General features: G+C 51.4%; 1 protein-coding gene across 2 annotated transcripts in view; it reads left to right on the top strand.

Moving 5' to 3' along the window:
- Positions 1–24,073, top strand: part of PSTPIP1 (proline-serine-threonine phosphatase interacting protein 1) — a 39,335-nt gene that overhangs the window by 14,957 nt on the left and 305 nt on the right. Inside the window, exons 2-14 of one of the 2 annotated variants that reach the window (XM_090269945.1) lie at positions 786–886; positions 1,599–1,673; positions 9,879–9,913; positions 10,143–10,249; positions 12,488–12,550; positions 13,121–13,219; positions 14,055–14,100; positions 15,143–15,222; positions 15,805–15,903; positions 16,923–17,019; positions 17,519–17,609; positions 22,634–22,689; positions 22,888–23,021. In XM_090269945.1, coding sequence (XP_090126071.1) covers positions 786–886; positions 1,599–1,673; positions 9,879–9,913; positions 10,143–10,249; positions 12,488–12,550; positions 13,121–13,219; positions 14,055–14,100; positions 15,143–15,222; positions 15,805–15,903; positions 16,923–17,019; positions 17,519–17,609; positions 22,634–22,689; positions 22,888–23,021 — 1,083 coding nt within the window. The remainder of the gene's footprint in view (positions 1–785; positions 887–1,598; positions 1,674–9,878; positions 9,914–10,142; positions 10,250–12,487; positions 12,551–13,120; positions 13,220–14,054; positions 14,101–15,142; positions 15,223–15,804; positions 15,904–16,922; positions 17,020–17,518; positions 17,610–22,633; positions 22,690–22,887; positions 23,022–24,073) is intronic. The other variant, XM_090269946.1, reaches the window with a different exon arrangement.

Here is a 24,073-nt window from a genome sequence, read left to right on the forward strand (position 1 = left end):
AGAAAGGAGAACCAGGTAGGTCAAGAACACCCAGCAGGTACTGGGTGGGAGGCAAAGAAACAGCTGTGTTCTGGATTATTCAAGATGCCTCTCCCCCCACTGCCCTGGTTAAGGGGTGGACCTGTGGTGTATCAGGTGTCCTAGGTGTGTGCTAGATGTACCCTAAGTGTCCGGGATGTGTGAGGTGTCTCACCTGCATTCTACAGTTCTACATGTGTGTCAGGGTGTTCAGTTCTTACTGAAGTCACTTTCAGAGCCCATCTCACTGGGTGGGTACCAGAGGATTGCCTGAGCCCACACAGAGACTCTCTATGTGACCATATAGTATAGAGGTGAAGAGCATGGACCTGACCCAGGTAGCTTTCAAACTGTGTCACCCTGGTCACACTTCACTGATCTATTCCTCAGTTTTCATACTTACACAGCTGAGATAATAAGGTTATTGAAACAGTGACAGGAGCAAGCAGTGCCAGGCACCCTGTAAAGGCTGTCATCATGGGCTCGTGGTGGTGGCCCTTCCCATGCCTGTCTTGTGTTGGGGAGTTGTTGTCTCCTGGACTGTAAACTCTGATGCCAGGTAGGTCTCATTTATGCACCTGGTACCTCCACCAATGCGATGGGAGGGACCTCCTGTGTGAAGCCAGGTCCTGAATCTTAAGAGCTTGCCTTTTAATTCAGGGAGATGGAGGTAGATGGGGAGGTGGTCAAAGGGGTACTTGCCAGGCGGTGCCCCACTCGGCACTGCCCAGTATGGCTCTCACACGTCTCTCTATCCTGTGCGACAGTGCAGAGACTTCACGGCCCACACAGGCTACGAGGTGCTACTGCAGCGGCTGATGGATGGCAGGAAGATGTGCAAGGATGTGGAGGAGCTGCTGAGGCAGAGGTGAGCACCCACGGGGTGGGCAAAGCAGGCGAGGAAGGGGGCCGCTGTACACCCAGCTCTGGGACCGGGCTGAAGCTGCTCATACTGGCCAACCTGCTATCAGAGTACCTCCTGCTTTAAAAAGTCATGAGTGTGGCTCTGCTGAGTTTCACCAGATGTGGGCCTCCCATAAGTGAACAAATAATCTGATACTCCTTCAAATGTACCTATATTTGGCCAACATTTATTTAAAGGATGGACTGGGGGCTTAACTTTCTCAAACAAGAGCCTAGAGCAGTGGTTCTCAACCTTCCTAATGCTGTGACCCTTTAATACAGTTCCTCATGTTGTGGTGACCCCCAACCATTAAATTATTTTCGTTGCTACTTCATAACTGTAATTTTGCTACTGTTATGAATCGTAATGTAAATATCTGATATGCAGTATGTATTTTCATTGTTACAAATTGAACATAATTAAAGCGTAGTGACTAATCACAAAAACAATATGTAATTATATATGTGTTTTCCAATGGTCTTAGGCGACACCTGTGAAAGGGTTGTTCAACCCCCAAAGGGGTCACAACCCACAGGTTGAGAACCGCTGGACTAGAGGGTCAGCCTGCCCCGCACCCCCAGATCCTGTTACAGACTTTTGAGGGACCTGCCAATATCCAAGGGACCCACAGCCAGCAGAACTGGAAGAGACACAGTACCCTGCTTTGTTTCTGCAGGGCCCAAGTGGAGGAGCGCTATGGGAAGGAGCTTGTGCAGATTGCCCGAAAAGCAGGCGGCCAGACGGAGATCAAGTAAGAGGTCCCAGGCCCTGGGCTTCCCCCTCCTTGACAAGCACTTTCAGGACATTTAGAAAGGGTTTAGGATGGACTGGGGAGGGCCAGGGAGGGTCTGGATGGCTCCCGGGACAGCGGCGCCTGGAGGACAACGCTCTCAGGTATTGAGAGGTCAGATTCTGTGTATGGGAGAAAACCCAGTGGCCTGAGAGGCAGGAAGGCCCTGGGCAGCAGGGCAGAACCATCTTTGCTTGCAGCGCGGCCTGTACAATCTCTCCCAGAGTCCCGAGGGTCCTGAGAGGCAGGCGACAGGCTGCAAGGTGAGGACACGCGTTGGGTTCTAGTACCGGCTCCTCATTCACCATCTGTGTGACCTTGGGCTGGTCACTGATACTCTCCGTGCCTCTGTTTCCTCATCAGTGAGACAGGATGATCTTCCTCAAAGATTAAAGGAACCCAGGGGCTCAGCTCCAGCCTGGCTGGGCGGAGAGACAGTAAAGGCAGCTGCTGCTGTGGAGCAGCCTGGCACCTCGAGCCCAGAGGCCTGAGTCTGTGAGCAGACTGCCAGGCAGGGAGCAGAGGCAGAGTGACGATTGAGGAGGGCTGAAGGATAACTTCTTAAAAGTGGAGTGGAGTAGCTGCCTTGGGAAGGTGTGGACTACCCCCCTGGGTGAGGACTGAGCCAACCTGAGAGGCAGACAAGGTGCTGGACTCCAAGTTCTAAAAGGGCTTTGATGAGTCCTTCTCTTCCCCAGGAGCCCCAACACCTGACCGCAGCCTGCAGATGCCATAGCAACCCCTGACTCTTGCCTCTACTACCCTGAAGGTCAGGCCTGCAATTTTCTGGCTCTGCCCAAGGGAAGAGGCACTGAAACCTGTGAGCTCCAAAGCCTGCAGCCAACTCCCTTCAGTTCAGGGCCCCAAACATTCTCCAGGTCTTCTGAAAACCCAGGGGCCCTGGCTGGCTTCTGCCTCCCACCTGGAGCATGAGGAAACATGGGAAGAGGTAAAGGGAGGTTTTAAAGCGGTATGAGCCATGGGAGATGAATGCTCAGCTGATGCACTGGACCAAAAAGCATGAATGTAGAGTAGGAATTCATACGTTCTAGCCCCACTCAGCCTTTGTGAGCTGTGTGACTATGGGGAAGTCACTTAACCTGTCTGAGTTTGGTTCTCATCTGCCCACTCCAGTGGACTATTGTGCAGATCAAAAGGAACATGGGCTGAGGACCTTTCAGGTGCAGGGTCAAAGCTGAGTACCAGCTCGGTGCAGAGAAGGGCTCAGGTCATGGTGAGGAATGAATGTAGTCTGTTGGGGCCCTTCTTTGTCTGCCCCAGTTGAGGGAGCATGATCAGGGAGGAGCCTCCTGCGCTCTGAGACCAGCTGTAAGAGAAAAACTTTACCAGAAAGAGGATCTCCTGCAGGAAGTTGGAGAGGGTGCTCGGGGCAGGGTCATGATGGGATCCCAAGCTAAGAGGCTCTGAGTCACAGAGGACTAAAAATAGGGAAGGAGAAGCCACAAAGGAACAACATAAAATAGGAGTAGAGCCACAGGGGAAGTGGGAAGGGTGGGGAGGTACACAATATCTTGTCTGTTTTTTAAAACTATGGAGTGGCCAGGGCAATGTTCTGGGCAGCTGTGATCCCCTGTGTGGTTATAGGAGGCTGACCTTGGTCTGCCTTGCCCTATTTATTGTGTGACCCTGGGATGGTCACTCCCCTTCTCTGAGCCCTGGGTTTCTTGACTATGAAAGGGGACAGTCACCCTCAAGATTTGCTCTGGGCAGTCACAATGTTGAGCAGGCACCAACCCACAAGGATGTTTAATAAACACAGAGGTCTCTCCATATGTCAGTTAATTGGTGTCACCCTGCTTAATTTGGAGCTGAAAAGCCTGACTGGGCAGCCTCAACCATTGCCTTTGGGGTCCAGCCCTTCTGGCCCAGAGCTAAAAACTGTGAGCCCCCGGAGGGGCAACCTTCATGCAGCATAGCAGCCCCAGATTGGGGCTAGGAGAAGAGTCTGGGTCTGTCTTGCTGCCCACCAAGAGGAGTTGGAGTCTGGGCTGGGTGTGCCTAACCTGAAGCAGGTGAGGCAGAAACAAAGCCTGCAGGGGCCTCTACAGCTCAGCGCGGAGGTTCCAGAGCAGGCTGGGAGTCCTGTGTGTGAAGCAGCACTGCCTTGAGCTCTCCATCTACCTGGGGCAACCAAAGAGCAAGGCAGAGTGGGGTGGAGTGGGGAGCTCACCTCCTGGGAGAGGCAGAGATGGAGGGGAGAAAACTTTCTGTCAGAGAACTGGCAGGGACAAAAGCTGAAGGTGGGAAAGTGCAGGGTACATTCAGAGCCAGTGAGTGACAGAGGCAGGAGTGGTATACCATCTCAGCTCACTGGCTGCCTCCCCTACAGCCATGCTCCATGCAGTTCCCAGCACACAATAGTCTCTTAATAAGTGTTGATGTTGACCCACGCAGCATGTACTAGGGTTAGTGAGACCATTCAATTATTCTTTTCTTTAACTGTGGGCCAACTACCCATTACCCATCCATTTGTTCACTAAGCCTGTATGGAACACCTACTATGTGCCATGGCCTGCACTGAGTCAAGGGGATTAAAAACTTAAATAAAACAAAGGGCCCTACCATCCTGAGGTCACTGTCTAGCATACTGAGGGTGATTTCATCCTTCCTCTGTTTAGAGCCCTTTTAGTCCTGTCTCCTCTAGGAAGCTCTCTCAGATACTTCAGCTTTCGTAACTGTCAGTCTTGGCTGAGACCAGATCACCCCATTCCCACACCAACTTGGAGGGCTCTTTGTGGGAAGAGTGGATGATAGCCTGGGTCACTTCTGTGCTGTGGACACTTGTTGGGATATGTTTAGGGTTGGCTCATCTGGGAAAGTTGGCCTGACTGTTCAGCATGGGGACTGGCACTTTCTCCTGCAGGGCTCATTCCCTGGGGGGAGGAGCCCCCCGCCTTCTCATGGCCCAGATCCCACAGGATGCTCATTCCCAGCCCCTTGGAGGGCAGGCAGAGGGCTGGAGGTGCACAGGCTGGGTGGAGGTGAACAAGAAAAACAAACCCAGAGGGCTAAAAGTGACTCCAGAAATAGCTCAGCAAGAACCAAAAGGGTGGAGCTCCTCGGCCTCCCTCACCTCTGCTGCCTGATGATGTAGCATTTCTCTGTCAGCCCTGACTTCCGGCTGGCCAGAAACCTCCCTGGGGCCTGAAGGCTCAGCCACATACATTAAAGGGAAGTTACTCCCACCTTCAAACAATTTTTCTCATTCACCTCCTTCACCCATTAACTGAGGAAATATCCACTGGGCAGTGGATAATCTCCATTTGTGCAATGGAGAAATGCACAAATAAGACCTAGTCTCCACACTCAAGACATCCCTGCAGGCCCTCTCCATGCATTTTAAAGACAGCATTTGGAAGGCAGAGGGGTGTATCACTATTGCTTAAACCACACATCCAGCCCTGCAGAAAGCTCCCCTTGACTGTCCCTTCCAACCTCCAGGCCTTTGACCTGACTCTTGGCCCCATTTCTCCCCTGCCAAATTCTTCCCATGCTTCAAGCTTTGGCTGAAATATCACCTCTCCCAGCAAGCTGTCACCTCCTTCCCCTCTTGCTCATCCTGGAGTGCTGGGCATGTGTTCCTAGATGCTGCACAGGGCAGGGGTTTGACAAATGAAGGGGAAGCAAGGTGGGTGGGGGCCAATTTCTTGTAAGCCCCTCTGTGGTTACCTCAAGCAATGACAGCCCCCAAGGGGGACGGACCTAAATTTGTAATTATACGCTCATGACCCAACCTCATCCCCACTTGCCATAGCCTAAAATGCTGTGATTTTCTTATCAGAAGAGGTTTTGGGTTGTTTTATTTTTATCATAGTTCCTCTTCCTCTGAGTTCAGAAATGAATATATCACTGAGGATGTTGTAGCAAGATAGGCAGCCCTGTTACCAGAAGGGGTTCTCTGGTACCTGCTCCCTGCAGGCCCAGCCTCCAGCACAGGGAGCTGAGAGGAGCCACTCCTGTCAGCTGGGAGGCAGCAGCCTCCTGGTGAGCAAGTGGGCATGAGGTAGGGAGGACAAAGCAGGGACCTGAGGTGGCACATGCCACATGGTGGGGGGTGGGGTGTACAAAAGAAGATATTTACACTGGAAATGTAGTCTGTGTTTGAGCACAGAATTTCAGGCTGAGCGTCCTGAGAGCCATGTCTTAAAGGGCAACTGGATAAGATACACACAAGGACATCAGCAACTGATAGCAGAGGGTAGAGGTCTGCATGGGGTCCCTGTCCTTGACAGTGCAACGGAGATACAATAGAAGACAGCACAAGGAGATCTTGGTAATAGTGTCTCTGAATGGCAAGGGGAAAAATCAGGGAATGATAGAAGGGCTAAGGGAAACCATTCTTGCGGGGTCTTATGGGGCAGAGAAATACTTCAAACGGTCCCCAAATCCTCCACAAGATTAGAATTTAAGGCCATTCCCCTGGGGAGAGTCTTTCCTGACCCACAGTGGGCTGTCTCTGGTCCCAGAAAAAGTTGAGGTCCTCCTCTCACCCAAAGAGCTGAGGCTATCTCTTTGAAAGTCTGGGGCCTAGAGAGAGAGGTGGCATCCTGTGTCTTGTTGTGTGAGTGGAACTATGATGGCCTTCCAGTATCAGCACTGGGAGCAGGGCCTGGTACAAGAAGGCCTGTAGCCCAGAGGTGAGCAGGTGGCAGACCTGGAGTAGTAAGAACTGGCACTCCCCTGCACAGCAGGCACCCTCATCTGTGCAGCCCCCAAGGCCCAGTAAGCTGGTGAGGAAAATGAGAGCCCAAGGTGAGCATGGACTTTGTCACCATCAGGAATGTCCCAGGGTGGGTGCAGAGACTGAATGTCTACCTGGCAGTGCTGTGGACTCAAAAAGGGGCTTTAAGCATCCAGTAGGGGTGGAGAGAAGGGCCAGATGCTCCTGAGAGCCTGGGAGTGAGGACCTGAGCCCATGATCCAAGGAGGGAGAGGCACAGGGGGATTGGAGTTGAGGAAGGCCTTGGCATTTATGAGTGCTGAGTTTGTTGCTCTGAGCTATAAGCCTGGGAACAATAGGAAGGAGAACCAGGCATTGCTCCTATTTAGTGGCTTCACAGTTCAGTGAGGTGACAGACACTCAATGCATCAGCCCAAGGTGACAACAGGGAAAAGTCATCAGAAGGGACAGAAGAAGCAGCTAGGCAGAGATGCTGCATATAGGAAATTGACATGTAAAGGCCCTGAAGCAAAGAAGGAGCACAGCAAATAGAAGGAACTAGTGGGTGGCCAGGTGACTGGAGAGCAGAGAACAGGGCTAATAGGTGAGAAGCTGGAAGGATGGAGGTGATGGGGCAGGGCCCAGGGTGGTGCAGTGAGACATGGACAGATAGGAGGTTTAGAAAGTAAAAAAAGAAGGTAGTATAAGAGGAGGGAGAAGGTAGATTCAAGGTTAGCACCTGCATTTTGGTGTGGACAGCCAGGCAGATGGTGGCGCCTTTGCTGACAGGGAAGTCCTGCAGGAGGAGTAGGTTTGTGAAGCATTGAGTCCAGTTTTGTACACTCTGAGTTTAAGGTGTCTGTGAGATGTTAGGTCTAAAAGGAGGTGAGGATGAGGCAGTGGATGTGTAGATCCTGAGCCCTGGGAAGGATCTCAATGGGATGTGGTCTTAAAGGAGTTGGGCATCCACAGGTAGTATGAGTGAGAGCTGGGTGGAGAAGGGAGGCCATGATGAGCCTAGAGGGGCCCTAACCATGACTGGGGAGACTGAGGCAGGAAGTGAGTGTGTGCAGAGGAGGAAGGCCTGAAGGTATAACTGCTGGCAAGGTGTCAGTTCTGTTAGAGAAGAATCCCGCCACTCCTCAACCACGGCAGCACTGCAATCACTCTTCTCCTTTGTCTGGCCAGAAGCAGAGGGCAGCATTGACTGGTCTCACCCAGAACCACCTCTCACTAGTGGTGTGGCCCTGGATCAGTCTGTTCACCTCTTTGACCATGATCTTTCTCATCTGTAAAAGAGCAGAGTTGTGAGGAGGGAATAATTTAGGCCAGCAGTTCTCACATCTGAATGGACATCAGCAGTACTGAGGCTAATACAGTGTGCTGGGTCCCAGTGAGTTTCTGCTTCAGGACTGGTGTGAGCTTGAGAGTCTGCTTTTCCAATAAACTCCCAGATGACGTTGATGCTGCTGGTGTACGGACCACACTTGGAAACCCACTTAGTTTAGGGCAAGGGGACTGGCACTGATTAGACTCCCACAGCTCTCCTCTAGGCCTGGGTCCCTGTGGGTCCTGCCAGGTTGTTGCTCCAGCTTGGCTTCAGTTTCCCTAACGGTCCAATGGGATTAAGAAGTCCCTTGAAAGCCTGCCTTGCACGGATTGCTAGGAGATGCAGGCAAGAGGGCTAGAGCCCAGGGCTGTCCAAGCAGGCACTATGCGGCCATACGGCCACCAGGGATTGGACACGCTGCTCCTATAGAGAGGCTGTGAGGGGGTGTGGACAACCACAGAGAGCTTGCTGGGTCAAGGGCAGCAGCAGCACAATGCTTCCAGTGACAGAACACATCACAGCTGCCTCTGTGTGACCCCACCCAGCAAGCCTGGTCATGCTCTGGCCTCAGTTTCCCTATCTGCCTCGACTTACTGCAGCTCCTCAGGCATCCTGGTGAGTGGAGAGCCACAGTGGATTTTGCCTCCTTAGTTCGGAGGTTACAAACACAGGCAGTTAATTTCACCCCTCAGAGTGGGCAAGCTCTTAGGTGGGACACTGGAGGTACAGCTCAGGTCAGGTTCAGGGGCCCAGAGGACACCCAGGACCGGCAGGATGTGCAGATATGGGCTCAGGAGAGAGTTGCACAATCAACAACCAGGTCCTGATAGAGGCGCTTTATGAATGTAAATTCATTTAATCCTCACAACCATCCTGTTTGTGCTATTATCTCCATTTCAGAAAAGGGAAACAGACACATAGTAAGTAACTTGCCCAAGGTCACACAGATAGTGAGTGGCAGAGCCTGGACTGAACCCAAGCTGTCTGCCTCTCAGGGTCTGCATGTGGGAGTCCAGACGGAGCCCCTACCCAGGTCCTGCTAGTCCCCATGCTGGGATTCCAAGTCACCTCTGTCCTGCACAGTGCCTGGAGCTCGCCCTCTGAGAGGCCCCTGTCCCACGTGCTGATGAGCTGGGGCAAGGCTCTCCTTCCGCAGGCCTTGTTACTGACCCAAAGAGCACTCTGCCTCCTGGTGTCCCGTTACCTATCAGCAGACAACACTGGGTCCTGGCTGGGCTCCAACCCCTTCGCTTAGGCCTCAACTCGGTCCATGGCTCTGGGGAAGAACCCCCCAGGCAGGCTGCTAGATAAAATACAGAATGCCCAGTTAAAATTGGAGTTTGGATAAACAACAAATAGTTTTTCAATGTAAGTATGTTCAAATATTAATGGGGAATGTTTATACACAAAAAGTATGAGTTGTTTAATCTAAAATTAAAATTTAACTTGGACCTGTATTTTTATTTATTCCATCTGGCAACCCTGCCAAAGGGGCTCTTCTCTACCTCCATGCCAAATCCCAGCCTCTTCTTTCCTGCTCTCCCTGAGGCCCACCCTGGAGCGCACAGTGCCACATCTCTGCACTAGAATGGCCACCCTGCTGCCTCATGACTCCTCTTGCTGGGTTCTCTCAGGCACCCCCAGCTCAGCACACCATAAAGAAAACTCCCCATTTTCCCTCCTGAGTCCCCCTCAGAGGCTTCACCACTGCCCACCCAGCCACCCCCGCCAGAGATATCCTCTCACTATCCTCACCTGTGCATCCTGTTCTCCCTATCCTAAGGCTCCCACATTTCTCCCTTCCTGTAACCCTTCCATTCTTGCCCCATCCCATCCACCTTCTGCTAAAATATCCTCCAGGCCACCTGCCTAAATCCAGGTCTGAACCCTGCCTTCTCCTACCTCAGCCAGAGGAGGGGCTCCAAGGTGGGAGGGAAGGGGCCTTGAGAACATACAGAAGCCAGGATCATTCTACTACAGTGGGGAGGTTTGACTGCTTTATAATTCCCAAAGAAAGCTCTGCCTTCTAGAAATCCCAGGTCAGTGTATGTGAGTGACCTGGGGTCTTCCTGCCAAAATAAAAGTCCCTGGAGCTAGGTGGTGCTTCAAGTTCCACTCCTCTCTCTTCCTGCTGACCCTGATCTCTGTTTTTCAGCTCACTGAGGGCCTCCTTTGACTCCCTGAAGCAGCGTAAGTCTCAGCTGTGCCCTACACCAGGCTGTAGGGTGACAAGATCTTTTGGGAACATAGACAGAGGTGGATGGATTCTGGCCAGGCCGGATTTCAGGATGCACACAGGCCTGTGGCACTGGTGGAGGATTTGGAACAACAGAGGCTGGCCTAGATGGGGTGAGTGTGTGGGTGACAGGCTCATCAGGTTTTACGTGGGAGGCCAACAATGTCCATACTCTGCCCTCAGAAATCGAGGATGTGGGCAGCTCTCACATACAGCTGGCCCTGGCCCTGCGTGAGGAGCTCCGCAGCCTTGAGGAGTTCCGAGAGAGGCAGAAGGAACAGAGGAAAAAGGTGAGGCAGGTGCTGGGGTGCTCCCCCATCATCAAGACCCCAAGTGGGAGGTGGCCATGTTCATTGTGGAGGTGGTGGGAGATGGACCCTCCTGACAGAGCCCATGGAGGTTTGGGGGCAACACTCAAGGGTTGGGGGTGAGGGTGATTTGAAGAAGAATTGGAAGGGCTCAGCTCATAGGCCTGGGAGCCCCGCTGGGGGTCCTTCTCTGAGCTGTCTCATGCCAAGAAAAAGGAAGATATGGGTCTTGTTGACCATCCTACCTCAGCAGACTGTAGAGGGGCAGTGACAGCTTGCGGGTTACCCAAAGAAAGCAAACCAAATTGGAGAGTCACCAAAAACTGGTCCTGAGCCAGGCTGTTTGTCTGGGAGAAAGGCAGACCTGGAGCCAGTCACTGACCACTCTTCAGGGCTGCCCAAGGCTGAGGAGGCGAAGAGAACCTACAGGGAGTCGACAGTGTCACGCTTACCTCACGTCCAAAGATACTTTGTGCCCCATATGTATGACATGACTGTCTTTAGATGAAAGGACTGTATGGAAAGAAAGTGAGGCTCCCATCATGGGAAGTGTGCAAGCAGAGGTTGAAGGCTACATGTCAGGGAAGCTGCCGTGGTAGGGGGGGAGGTGAGCTTTGTGACCTTTGTGTCCAAGAGCCCCCTCCCAAGCCTGAGACAGGATGATCATTTGGCCCACTGAGGGGGACATGTGGGGACACATGCTTAGCCTCTACAGCCTTAGTGATGAAGGTGGTTCTCTGGACAAGGAGGAAGAGGCCAGCACACAGAAACACTTCTTACTTGGAGAGGAAGGGTACCTGTAAAATATCCAAAGAATTGAAAGTGGAAAAGTCCATACAGCTGAGCTGTGAAGGGGAATAAGGACCCAGCTCCTTGCTGGGGCCAGGCTGGGCACACTGGCCTGGACGTGTTGCCTCCTTCACTACGCCTCAGCTGAAGGGTGGGACACTTATGTCCACTTTCTAAGCTTTGAGAACCCAGCCCAGAACCAGGCTCCTGTTCAGTGTGGCTGTACTCTTTGTCTGAGGTTCTAAATTTGGGTTCCTGAGCAGACAGTGGGTCCCCAAAGCTAGCTCTACAAACCCATCCAGACTTGAGGTGCTGGAGCAAATGACCTTTTTGAACAGGTGCTTGCCTGTAGAGCAGGTAATCGCCTGCTGACAGTGAGGCCCCAGACTGCCTATTTTAAGCTCTTCTGTGGCCAGAGGTGTTGTATGTCTGCAGAAAATGTTTTACACAGTGTAACACCTTCCCCAGACTGGCCAGCACACTCATAACTAAAGAGCTGTGATGCAGTATGTGGGGAAGCCTGCCTGGGCACATCTGTGCATGTGTGTGTGTGAGGGAGAATGTGGGCACACACGTGCACACCTATGAGCATACGAGTGTGTCTCAGTGTATTTGTGTGTCATCAGGTGGCTTACCTGAAGTCTCTCCCCTGGCGTGGGCCCTACTGTGACCCAGGTACAACTAGCTCCAGCCCCAACATGAGGGTCACTTCATTTCCAATTCCTCTCATAGCTTACATCCAATTTCTGTCTAGACCGAGTGTCATCACCCTCTCCATCTAAACAAGGAGCCTGGGAGGGAAGTGAAGGTGCAGTGGCCTGTGTACCTGCTGGGGGCCATGACTAAGTTTAGAGTGTGTGTGTTCACCTGTGCAAACAGGCCTGTCGCTGTACACAGGGAACATGTGAGTGTGCTTGTGTATGGTATCTATGGGTGCTCCAGGAATGTGTGAAGACCTGTATGTGCAAGTGGGAGCAGTGGGAGCATGCGGGCCTATTAGTGTGTACTTCTGCATGTGTGTGTCATGTGGCACTTTGTGTGCATGTGTGTGCCTAAGTGTGTACACAGTGTGTGACAGCTGTGAATGGGTACAGAGGCTTGTGAGGACTCTGTGTATGTGTGTGTGTGTATGTGCATGCACGCGCATGCATGCACACATACATTGGATATTCTCCAGCTAGAGACCAAGTCCTGGCTGGGGGCTGCAGCCAATCAGAGGACATGATGGGCATGCACATGCCCTGGGCTTTTCTCTGTTCTGAGCAGTAATTGTGATAAAGCAAGCTATGGGAGATGAAGGGCATCTTGTTGTTATCCCCTTCAGAGCTGGGAGGGAATGCTGCACCTCATCCCAGGGAAACCCCTTCCTCTTGGCTTAGGGGAGGGTCCAGAGGCCAAATCTCCATTCTAAGAGCCTCATGTCCCCTGCAGTATGAAGCCATCATGGACCGTGTTCAGAAAAGCAAGCTGTCACTCTACAAGAAGGCCATGGAGGTGGGTGCAAGGCTCTTAGGCCTTGAGAAATACAGACAAGGTGTGGACCCTAGGAGACCTGGGACAGAGATGGCCTCGGCTTTTTATCCAGTAACATGCACATTGGCCTGTCACATGGTCGGTGCCCTGCTGGGGAACTCTTGACTGTTGGACAGCCTGTCAGTCTCAGACAGTGGCCCCCAGGGTGATTCATGCTGTCAGTTGCAGACTCCAAGAGTGGAGGGAAAAGGGACCCCTGATCTGTGTCCCCTAGGACACTGGATGAGGAGAAAAAGGTTGCACAAGGGGCTAGAATCATCACGATACATGGTATTTTCAGGGACTTGGTTGTGGTTTAATGTGACTCTTCTCTGAAGAGGCTGGGGCCTTGGACGGGGCTACAGTATCCCCAACGGAAGGGGGCCTGGGAACAAGACTTCCTCCTCCTCACCGTTCTGGACCTCCATATCCCTGTCCCTGGTGAGGAGGCAGGCCCCCACTCCACCCACATACTCCCACAGAAAGAAGGAAGACTGGACTCAGGGAGTCTCACTCTAGGCCCCTGCAAGTAATACTCCTCCACACCCCCAGTCTAAGAAGACATATGAGCAGAAGTGCCGGGATGCAGATGATGCTGAGCAGGCCTTCGAGCGCATTAGCACCAACGGCCAACACAAGCAGGTGGAAAAGGTGCGTGGGGCCACTGAGGCCATATGCTGTCACCCAGGGCTGGGGCAGGGCAGGTAAGGCAGGGAAGGGGTGCCGCTGACACCCCTAGGCAAGGTCTGCTTCTGGGACATGCTAGCTGCCCACCCCTCTCGGAACCTCATATCCCCATCTGTGAAACGGGTTTCCTAGAATCTCAGGGCATGAACTGACAGGGTCAGCTTGATCCCTTTTGCCATCTCCAGGCTGCACCCAAAGACCCATTTCTTAGAGCAGGCCCTCTGCAGCCCAGGCCCAGAGCTCACAGGCAACGAGAGCAGATGCTAGCCCTCATACAACCCTGGGAGTGGGGCTCAGTGGGCTCATGTCACAGGTAGGAAGCTGAGGCCATGATGGTGAGCCACAGGGCCCTGACACATTTTGCCTCTTGCATATACAGGAAAGCTGAGGCCCATAGAGGGCAGGGCCCTGAGGGTCAGTTGGGGGCAGCAAGTGGGGGCCGGAGCCCAAGTCCCAACCAGGAGGTTCAGCACTGGCCACATGGAGCCCCATGTCTTGGCCCCTGGTCTACATTTCTCCCTCTAGGTTCTGACGTCTAGTTTTCCTGTGTTTCTGCATGTGCTGCAAGTTTGTTTTGTTTTGTTTTTTTATTGGAAACTTTCTTATTGTGGTTCTCTGTGGGGTGAAGCTGGAGTAAATAATGGAACCTGCTCCCAGTTGGCTGCTGAGTGTCCTCCTGGGTAGTCAGGGAGAGGTGTGACAGGCACTTCAGAGTCACCCAGAGGGTCTGGGAGCCCTAAGCTGGGGGCAGTGGTTTCCAGGGTAGAGACTCAGCACTGCTTTCCCTTTGCCTCCTCAGAGCCAGAACAAAGCCAAGCAGTGCCGGGACTCAGCCATGGACGCAGGTATGTGGCCTGCCCAACTCCTCAGACCTGGGTGGTGGACTAGACAGGCCTTTCCTCAGCTGTACACTTTCGTACCCTGGGGACATACACACTCACACCTGATACACAGAGTCAGAAGCTTGTCACTCTCACTTTCATACTTATGCAAGTAAAATAAAAACATTCATATTCTTTCATTTGCCAACACTATTCTTAGTGGTTTGCATGTTTTAACTAATTTGTACAACAGTCCTCTGAGGTGACTGCTATTGTTATCCTCCTTTTTAACAGATGACTAAACTGAGGCGCAGAGAGGTCAAGTAATTTACCCAAGATCACAGTCAATAAGTGGTGGTGACTGCATCCAACCCAGGTCATCTGACTCTAGAGCCTGGGACTTTCACAGCCACCATCTTGGCAGACAGACCCAGTCATCTCTCTCTCTCTCTCTCTCTCTCTCTCTCTCTCTCTCTCTCACACACACACCCTTCTCTGGGCTTGTTTCCTCTGTCCTTCACCTGATGCCCAAACCCACAACACCCCTTGTCTCTGCCACCACACCCCTTAGGACAGAAAGCTCACCTTGCTCCCTTTTCCTGGGAAAGGTCTCCCTTCTCTGCCTCTCCCAGGACCCAACTGCTCCCATGGCTGGAGGGCATGTGAACCTGAGTTCTGGGGACAGAGGTTATGGCCAACCCTGCTTGGTTCCCAACCCAACAGTTACCATACTTTCCTCTACCCTCCTTCAATACTGCCCTCAATTTCCCATCTGGAAAGTGATGGTGGGACTGGGGATGGTGAGAGTCCTGGACTCTAACCTTGGGTATACGGGCTTTACTCCAAACTTGGGCAACTGGAGCATAGTAGGGAGCTAAGAGTTACCCCAAAAGGAGGAGTACCATAGTGGGTGGCCCTGATAAGTGTCCAGACCAGGTACCAGCAGCCAAGACAGATCTCTCTGGGGAAGAGGGCACTGAACTGGGGCACTGCAGGAGCAAAGGGGTGGGCAGTGAGGGTGGGTGTCTAGGCCACTGGCCTCCCTGACGGCCACCTGTGCTTCCAGAGCGAGTGTACAGACAGAACACTGAGCAGCTAGAGAAGGTGCAGGGCGAGTGGGAACAGGAGCACCGGACCACCTGTGAGGTGAGTGACTCTGGGCCTCAGTTTCCACAGCTGTAAAATAGGAAAGACATTCCTCCCTGCTCCAGCCACTTCATGGGGGGAACTAAGGTAGTGGGGGTGGGGGTGGGGAGGCCTCATTCCTTCATTTGCCCATTCATGAACTCACTCCTCAGTCTGGGCTGGGTACCTGCCCCCAGAGAGCTCACTGCCTGGCTTTGTGCCCTGGGCCCCTCTGTTTCAGGTAGGCACTCTTCATCCCTGAGGCTCAGAAAAACCCCCTAGCTTCCCTGGGCCCTACTGGGGAATAGGACCTGGGAGGCAGGCCTCAGGATTGCTCCTCTCATGACACCATCCTAGGGCCTTTCCAGTGTGTGGTGGGGGCAGGAACCTCACAAGCTACTCAGCCTCCTTCCCAGAAGCCTGAGGTGTTGGCACAGATATGGTGTGGGAACCACTAGCAAGAGTCTTTCCTTTAGACTTGGCTTTCAACAGATGGGGTCTGGCTTGTCAGCCCTAGCTGAGCTGTGAGTGGAGCCCAGCACTGGCCTGGCTCTGTAGCTCCCTTCTCAGCCTCTTGTCTCCCTCTCCTCACCCCCGACACAGGCCTTCCAGCTGCAAGAGTCTGACAGGCTGACCATCCTCCGAAATGCCCTATGGGTGCACTGCAATCAGCTCTCCATGCAGTGTGTCAAGGATGATGAGGTCAGGGGGCCAAGGGTAGGGAGGGGTATGGACTGAGCTGGTAGAGGAGGCGGGTGAAGAGAAAGCAGCTTCTGGTCAGCAGCATGCCCAGGTCCACCTGGGTTGGTCAACAAACACCTCAGACTTCATCCTCTGCTCCAAGGGCCCCAAGGACAGGGAGCTCAGTGTGGCACAGAAGCATAGCCGCTCTGCCTAGAAGCTGTGCTTGTTCTTGGTTCTGCCAGGGTGAGGAAGACAGGTGGACACACCCCTCAGAAGTCTGCAGAGACTGGAGGACCCTGGGATGCTCTGCTCCAAGCCTGACATTTGTAGGAACTGAGGACCAGTCCCTCCTCTGTCCCTTAGACATCTCCTGGGCGTCCGAGTTCCCTTACTGAACTTGTTCTATATGCTGGGTGGTTAGGGTAGGTCCTACGCAGCCAAGAGGGGCCACTACCTCTTCGCCAGGGTCTCACCTCTGTTCAGGTAGCTCCAGAGCCATGAACTCTCTTGAGGCAGCCCTGACTCCCTGAGGCCCACTGCTGTTCTTTGTCTGACCTCTCTGCTCATGGGCTGTGGGGTTTTGGGTTCCTCTGCCTCCTTGGTGGCAGAGGAAGGAGTGTGGGCTCTGGGTCCTGTCATAATGGAACAAAGCCCAGTTGTACTGAATTCCTGCTTTGTGATATTGGGCAAGTGACTTCCCTTCTCCAAGTTTCCTTGTCTATAAAATAGAGGAAATAGTGTCTACTGCAGAGTACAGGAGTGAGGTAAGTTCCCTGCATAGGATTTTGTGTATAGGAAGTGTTCAGGAAACCAGGAGATGCTTTCATCCAGGGCTCTGACTCCTCTGGCAGACGTAGGGCAGTTACACCCCAAGACCCCCCGAATACAAGCACTGAGCTGTACACACAAGGCCTGTGAGGAGGCTGGTGTGGTGGAAGCCCCTGTCCAGAGTTCAGAGCCATAGAGACAGGGCTTTGATGAGGGAGGGCATGTAGGTGAGGCCTGGCTCCTCAGCCGCTGTTCTTTCCCCCCTGCAGCTCTATGAGGAAGTGCGGGTGACTCTGGAAGGCTGCAGAGTGGAAGCCGACATCGATGGTTTCATCCAGGCCAAGAGCACAGGCACTGAGCCCCCAGGTGAGGCCCGGCCTGCTGGCAACACGGACTCTGGATCCAGGCCTGTCTGTCCCAGGAGGCCTGGTCCTGGTTCTCTGAGCCTCAACTACCAGGGCAGGGCTGGTGTGGCTCACAAATCCCCTCTGGGTGGCGACGTCCCCAGATTCCAGGGAGGAGCTAAGGACAATATGGTCCCCTGAGGCAGAGGATAAACAGAGCTTAATAACACTTAATACTCAGAAGAGGAAATGGAGGTGGAGAGCCTCCTCAGAGCATCCACTTCAGCTTGTTTGGTCCCACTAAATTATGAATCCAGAATATTTGGTCTCAGTGGTGCTCACTTCTCTCATGGAAGTGAGAGAGGCCCACTCCCCAAGTGCAAGAGTGGGCCAGGGCCAGGGTAAGAAAGTGGGGCCCCAGTCTGGGTTCTGGGATGGGGACAGGTTGGGGTGTCAGGTGGCAGATGTCCTTCCTGCCCTGCCCTCGGCACCCCTGGGCCTCACAGGGTTGCTCTCCACAGCTCCAGTGCCTTTCCAGAACTACTATGATCGGGAGGTCACCCTATCATCTGGCAGCCCCGGCATACAACCATCCTGTGGCATGATAAAAAGGTGAGACACCCACCAGGATGCAGAGATGGGGTGGGGGGAAGGAAGCAGGTCCCGCCTCTCCTCCTGCAACTGGCTGATCTACGAGGTCTGTCCAGAAGATATTCAGCCATGTAATATAAAAAATGGAGATATTTATTGAAGAAGATACAAGACACAAGAAACACTGCACACAGGAAAATGATGCCTCAGTCCCCTTCAAAGTAGGCACCTTAGGACCTCACACAGTTCTCCCAATCACCATCAGCTGCCCCATTGTATTTTCCTGAATCTCATCAACGGTTTGATATCTCTTCCCTTTCAAAGGTGATTTTAGTTTTGAGAAAAGCCAGAAGTCACAGGGCACCAAATCTGGGCTGTAGTGGGACTGAGGCATCTGGGTGATTTGATGTTTCGTCAAAACACTCTGCGTGAGATGTGATGCATGAGCAGGCATGTTGTCACGTGAAGCTGCCAATCTCCAGCTGCCCATAGCTACAGCCTTCTGAATCATGTTTCCACAGAGGAATGTTCAAGCTTAATGCAAAATTTGATTCAGATTCATTGCTCCACTCACTTAGTCATTTTGAATGCAATGGCCACACAGTACACATGCTCACTGTACACTAGTACAGTGAAGTGGTCATTGTTCACACATGCACGTTCCAGTCTACTCTCCTTGGCTGTCAGGTTATACTGATGTTGCACAAACTGTTCTCATTATATTAGCAATGGCTGTACTTTTTCCAGACAGATCTTGTATATGTATTTATTAATCATCCACTGTATGCCTGGTGCTGTATTCAGGTGCTGGGCACTCTTTGGGGACAAGACAGGCTCAACCTGGTCTCATGAAACACTCAGCCCAAGGGGACCTGGACATTAAACAAATAATCACACCCCACATATTCATTAGTGAATGCTGAGAGCTCCAGGGATGCCTTAGGCTGGCTTCTTGCCTCTTGAAGCCACTGCTAGCCTGGGCTGGTGCCCTGGACAGTCAGGCTGCAGTGGTGACCCTCCCCTGCTGGTGCAGGATTAGGACATAGGAGCAGACCTCATAGCCAGTACACTTGGAAAACTCTCTAGGCTTTTCAGGTAGAATCCTAGTGCCATGCCTCACTGTGTTACCTGAACAAGTTACTCACCTTCTCTAGGTCCAGGACCCATGAGTGCTAGGGTAAGACTCAGAACAAAAGAACTCTCTTGCTTTAGGCCTTGGATGATGACAGCCATTTGGGAGTGCTTTAGCCTTCTTTGGGAGTACACCAGCAGCCAGGTCTTAGGAGGGACTCTATACTGTCTGTGGGCTTCTAGGAGAATCTGTGGGTTTCACATGGTACCTGTGCCCCACCTCCACCCTGAAGTTCCCATGACCTCCTCTCTCCCTCCAACCTTGTGCAGAGAAGGGAAATGGTGAGGTCAGGGTAGGTGGTGGTGGTGGTCGGGTGGTTGTAGATGGAGTTCCCAGCCCTCTCAGGACTTCTCATTTCCAAGACCTCAGGAGCCCCTAGGATCTCCTAGAAGGATGCTTCAGGGAAGCAGAGACTCATGAGAACCACTGAAGCTCAGAACAGGGAGCACAGAGCACTCCTCTGAGAACTTTGAGAAAGCAGTGACCCCAGGAAAAGGACATTCATACCATCACAATTTTACCAAAATCTTGGGGGACTCAGGCCTCCCTGCACCCCCAGTGAGGACCTGCATCCCATCACAGAGGGTCATTTAAACAACTGAATGAGAGTTCACCTTAGACAGTGTCAAGAAAAGACAGAAAGGGAACAAGAAAAGAATGTCCACTCACAACTATTATTGAATATAGTCTTGGAAGTCCTAGCCACAGCAATCAGACATGAAGAAGAAATAAAAGGCATCTAAATCGGAAAGAAGGAGGTAAAACAGTCATTATTTGCAGATGACATGATACTATCTATAGAGAACACTAAGGACTCCACCAAAAAACTAATAAATTAGGACTAATAAGTGAATTCAGTAAAGTAGCAGGATGCAAAATTATTAATATTCAGAAATTGGTGCATTTTATACACCAATAGTGAAAGAGAAATTAAGAAAACAAATCCATACACAATTGCATCAAAAAGAATAAAATACCTAGGAATAAATATAGCCAAGGAGGTAAAAGATCTATACTCAGAAAACTATAGACTTTAAAGAAAGAAATGGAAGGAGACACAAATAAATGGAAGCATATACTGTGCTCATGGATAAGAAGAATTAGCATTGTTAAAATATCCATACTAACCAAAGCAATGTATAGATTCAATGTACTCCCTACCACAATACCCAAATGGCATTTTTCACAGAAGTAGAATACATAATCCATACATTTATGTGGAACCAGAAAAGACCTCAAACAGCTATAGCAATCTTGAGAAAGAAGAACAAAGTTGGAGTATCACACTACCTAACGGCACTCTATACTACAAGGCTATAGTAATCAAACCAGCACAGTACTGGCATAAAAAAAAGACACATAGATCAATGGAACAGAATACAGAGCCCAAAAATAAACCCATACCTATATGGTCAACTAATCTATGACAAAGGAAGTAAGAATATACAATGGGATAAAGACAGTCTATTCAATAAATGATGTTAGGAAAACCTGGACAGAGACATGCAAAAAAGTGAAATTAGACCACATTCTTATACCATATACAAGAATCAACTCAAAATAGATTAATGGATTAAATGACTTCAATGTAAAACCTGAAACCATAAAAATCCTAAAACAAAATATAGGCAATAAACTCTTTGACATTGCTCTTAGCAATATTTTTTTGAGTATGCCTCTTTGGGCAAGGGAAACAAAAGCAAAAATAAACATAAGTAACTACATAAAACTTAAAAGCTTTTGTACCATAAAGGAAACCATCAGCAAAAGGAAAGGCAGCCTATTGAATGGGAGGAGATATTTGTAAATAATACATTCAATAAGGGACTAACATCCAAAATATATAAAGGACTCAAACAGCTCAACATAAAAATACAAACAATCTGCCCTAGCTGGTGGTTCAGTTGGTGGGAGCATCGTCCCATATGCCAAAATGTTGCAGGTGTAAATCCTGGTGGGGTGCATATGGGAGACAACCAATTGATGTTTCTCTCTCACATCAATATTTCTCTGTCTCTTTCTCTCTCTCTCCCTCTCTCCTTTCCCCTTTAAAATCAATACAAAATCATATCCTTGGGTGAGGATTAAATAAATAAACTCAAAACACAATCAAATTTAAAAATGGACAGTGGACACCTACAGACATTTCTCCAAAGAGGACATAAAGATGGCCAATAGATATATTAAAAGATGCTCAATGTTACTAATCAGCAGAGAAATGCAAATTAAAACAACAATAAGATATCAGCTCGCACCTGTCAGAATATTTATGAGCATGTGGAGAAAGGGAACCTTCGTGGACTGCTGGTGGGAATGCAGATCAGTGCAGTCACTATGGAAAACAGTATGGAGTTTCCTCAAAAAAGCAAAAGTAGAGCTGCCATAGGGTCCAGGAATTCCACTTCTGGGCACTTATCTGAAGAAATCCAAAACACTAATTAGAAAAGATGTATGCACCCCTATGTTCATTGCAGTGTTGTTTATAATGGACAAGATATGGAAGCAGCCCAAGTGTCCATCAACAGACAACTGGATAATGAAGATATAGTACACATATACAATAAATATTACTCATCCATAAAAAGAATGAACTCTTGTGATGTGCAATGGACCTAGGCTAAATGAAATAAATCAGTCAGAAAAAGACAAATACCATATAGTTTCACTTCTTTGTGGAATCTAAAGAACAAACAAAACAGAAACAAACTCATAGAAACAGAACAAATTGATGGTTGTTGGATGAAAGGAGGGTTGGAAGGGTGAGAAAAAAGGTGAAGGAATTAAGAAGTACAAATTGTCAGTTATAAAAATAGTCACCAGAGATGTAAAACACGGCACAGAGAATATTGTCAATAATACTGTACTAACTGTATGATGTCAAATGGGTACTAGATTTATCAGGGTGATCACTTCAGAAGGTATATAAATGTCTAATCACTATATTGTACACCTGAACCTACTACTGTATGTCAGCTGTAATTAAAAAATAAATTTAAAAAATTTTAAAAAGGGACAGAGAGGAGTGAAGGTAAGAGAGAGGTCCTGCTGGGTAGAGGAGAGGGCAGGGGTGGGAGGGGCCGCTGTCTGGGTCAGCCAGTAACCAGGCAAGGTGGAGAGGGGCAGGGGGCAGGGACTGGGAAGTGAGTGAAAGAAGGAATTGGAGTTGCAAGTGTAGACAACTCTGGGGAAACAAGGCAGCGAGGCAGAGCATACACCAGCCTCAGGAGCTCTGCTCCGCTCAGTCACCACTCTGCTGCCCCCACCCCCACGCCCCACCCCCCAGTCTCTGCCTGTTAGAAAGCTAAGTCTTTCAAGACTTGACCCCACCAGGCAGCCTTTAGCCTTCCCTGAGGCAGACAGGTAGCCTCTAATTTTTTAGCCTTTAGCACTGTTGGCTTTCTGAGGTGGCCCCAGTGCCTGCCTCTTGCTTATTCCGTGTTGTTTGCTTTGTATTCACTGAAACTTCATGACTCTAGCTCAGTCCAGGCCTGAGCCAGGCACAGGGGGAGGGTGAATCAGCTCAGTGCTGCCTGCAGAGCTCAGATGTACAGTGGGCACTGTTGCCTCATGCGGTTGCGGGGTGGCTGGGCAAGGCCTAGTTTGAGTGGAGAACAGCTCAGGGTGGCGGGCTGGCTGCGCTCAGCAGGTGATGAGCCCAGTGGGTGCAGTGGGTCCACCTCTGAGGGCCCGCTCACTTCCCGTTGGAGTGGGGTGGAGCAAGAACCTGCTGGGGCTAGGGGCTGAGAAGGGCCACTAGGACTACCCTTGGGGGAACCCTCCTGCCTGGAGGGCACCCCAGAAATCACACCTGCGCCTGGAGGCTGGGAACAGCCCTAGCACTAGAGCTCTGAGGACTCCCTGCCTCATCCCCTCCTGCAGGACCTGCCTTACCTGCTCTCTTCCCCGTCCTCAGGTTCTCTGGGCTGCTGTATGGAAGTCCCAAGAGCGCACCACTGGCAGCCTCTGCAGGTAACTAGGTGTGATGTGGGGGCCTCCAGACAACTGTGACCCTGGGGTGAAGGAGAGAACTTTTACATGCACAGGAAGGCCCTCCAACTGCTGGGGGAAGAAAGGCTAAGCCAAGTGTGGGGACGCTCCAAGTAGGGGGGCTTTCAGGAACCAGTATCCTATGAAAGGGTTGGGCTCCAGGCTTCACTCTGTTCTCAGCCTCCACAGACACACTGACTCCCACCCCCAATCAGAATGAGGGTGTCTACGCCGCTGTGGCAGTACAGGAGGTGCCGGGACCCCCCAGCCTGCTGGTCCAGGACCACAGGGCGCTCTATGACTACAGAGCTCAGGTGAGGCCCTTGTCCCCCTCTTCTCTCAGGGTGTCCAGGTGTGTGCGTGTGTGGGCACAGGCACTGCAAGTGTGCTTGCGTGTGTGCACTCAGAGGGGTTCTGTATCTGCTGAGTGAATGTTGATGAATGGGGTATCAGGGCCTGTGTCTCCCTGAATCTGTTCACATGCACACACGTGGTGCCCAGGCAGACATGGGCATTTTGTGTTCTGTGTGTGTGTGCATGTGCACACATGCAGGAAGGCTGACAGAGCTTGGGCTACTAGCAGAAATGGCCCAATGGTCAAGCTCTGCACCCTTAGGTTAGGACTCTGTTCTCTGTGGCCACAGCTGCCAAGAAACCTACAGCCAGAATTGGTCCCTCAGCTGTGCAGGGTTTAGTTTCCTGAGGTCCATGGGGAGAGGATGGGTTATGAAATCACAGGGCAGTTCTGCTAAGATGCCCATAGAGTCCAAATTGCTCCTTGCTTTGGGGTGAGCAGCGCAGAGCAAGACTTACATCCATGTTGATTGAGGCCAAGCACCCACACAGGGCTGGGGAGCTGCATGTCCAACTGCACTGATGCCGAAAGCCCAATTCCTGACAGGGAATACAGGCCAGGAGAAGGACTGTGTATTCATGATAGGGGCTAACAGAGCTGAGGAAGCTCAAGAGAGCTCATCAGCAGAGGGGAGGCTTTGTGCAGTGGGCCTAGAGTGAGAGTGCCCCTTGGGCAAGGGCACAGCGAGGACACCTGGCCCCTGACTTGCTAAGACGCTGCGTACCTAACGCAGGGACAGCAGGGAAGAAGCCCAGGTTTGTGGGAGGCTTACAATGAGAAACCAGGGGGGTGGGGCAGACAAGAGGCCAAGCCCCACATCCCACATCCTATGTCTCCAAGGGCTGTCCCAGCCTAGAGAGAGGGGTCTGGTCCCGCAGCCCCAGGAGGAGGGGCATGTGTCAGCTGACTCAGCCACCCTGGACGATAAGCTCGAATTTATGGCTTGGAGTGGGGGGTTGCCCAATCAGATCCTCCCCGCAGGCCCCTTCAGCTTGATGCACTTCTATTCTG

Source organism: Furipterus horrens, unplaced genomic scaffold, assembly GCF_987537825.1.
Source record: "Furipterus horrens unplaced genomic scaffold, mFurHor1.1.pri manual_scaffold_3, whole genome shotgun sequence".
NCBI lineage: Eukaryota > Metazoa > Chordata > Mammalia > Chiroptera > Furipteridae > Furipterus > Furipterus horrens.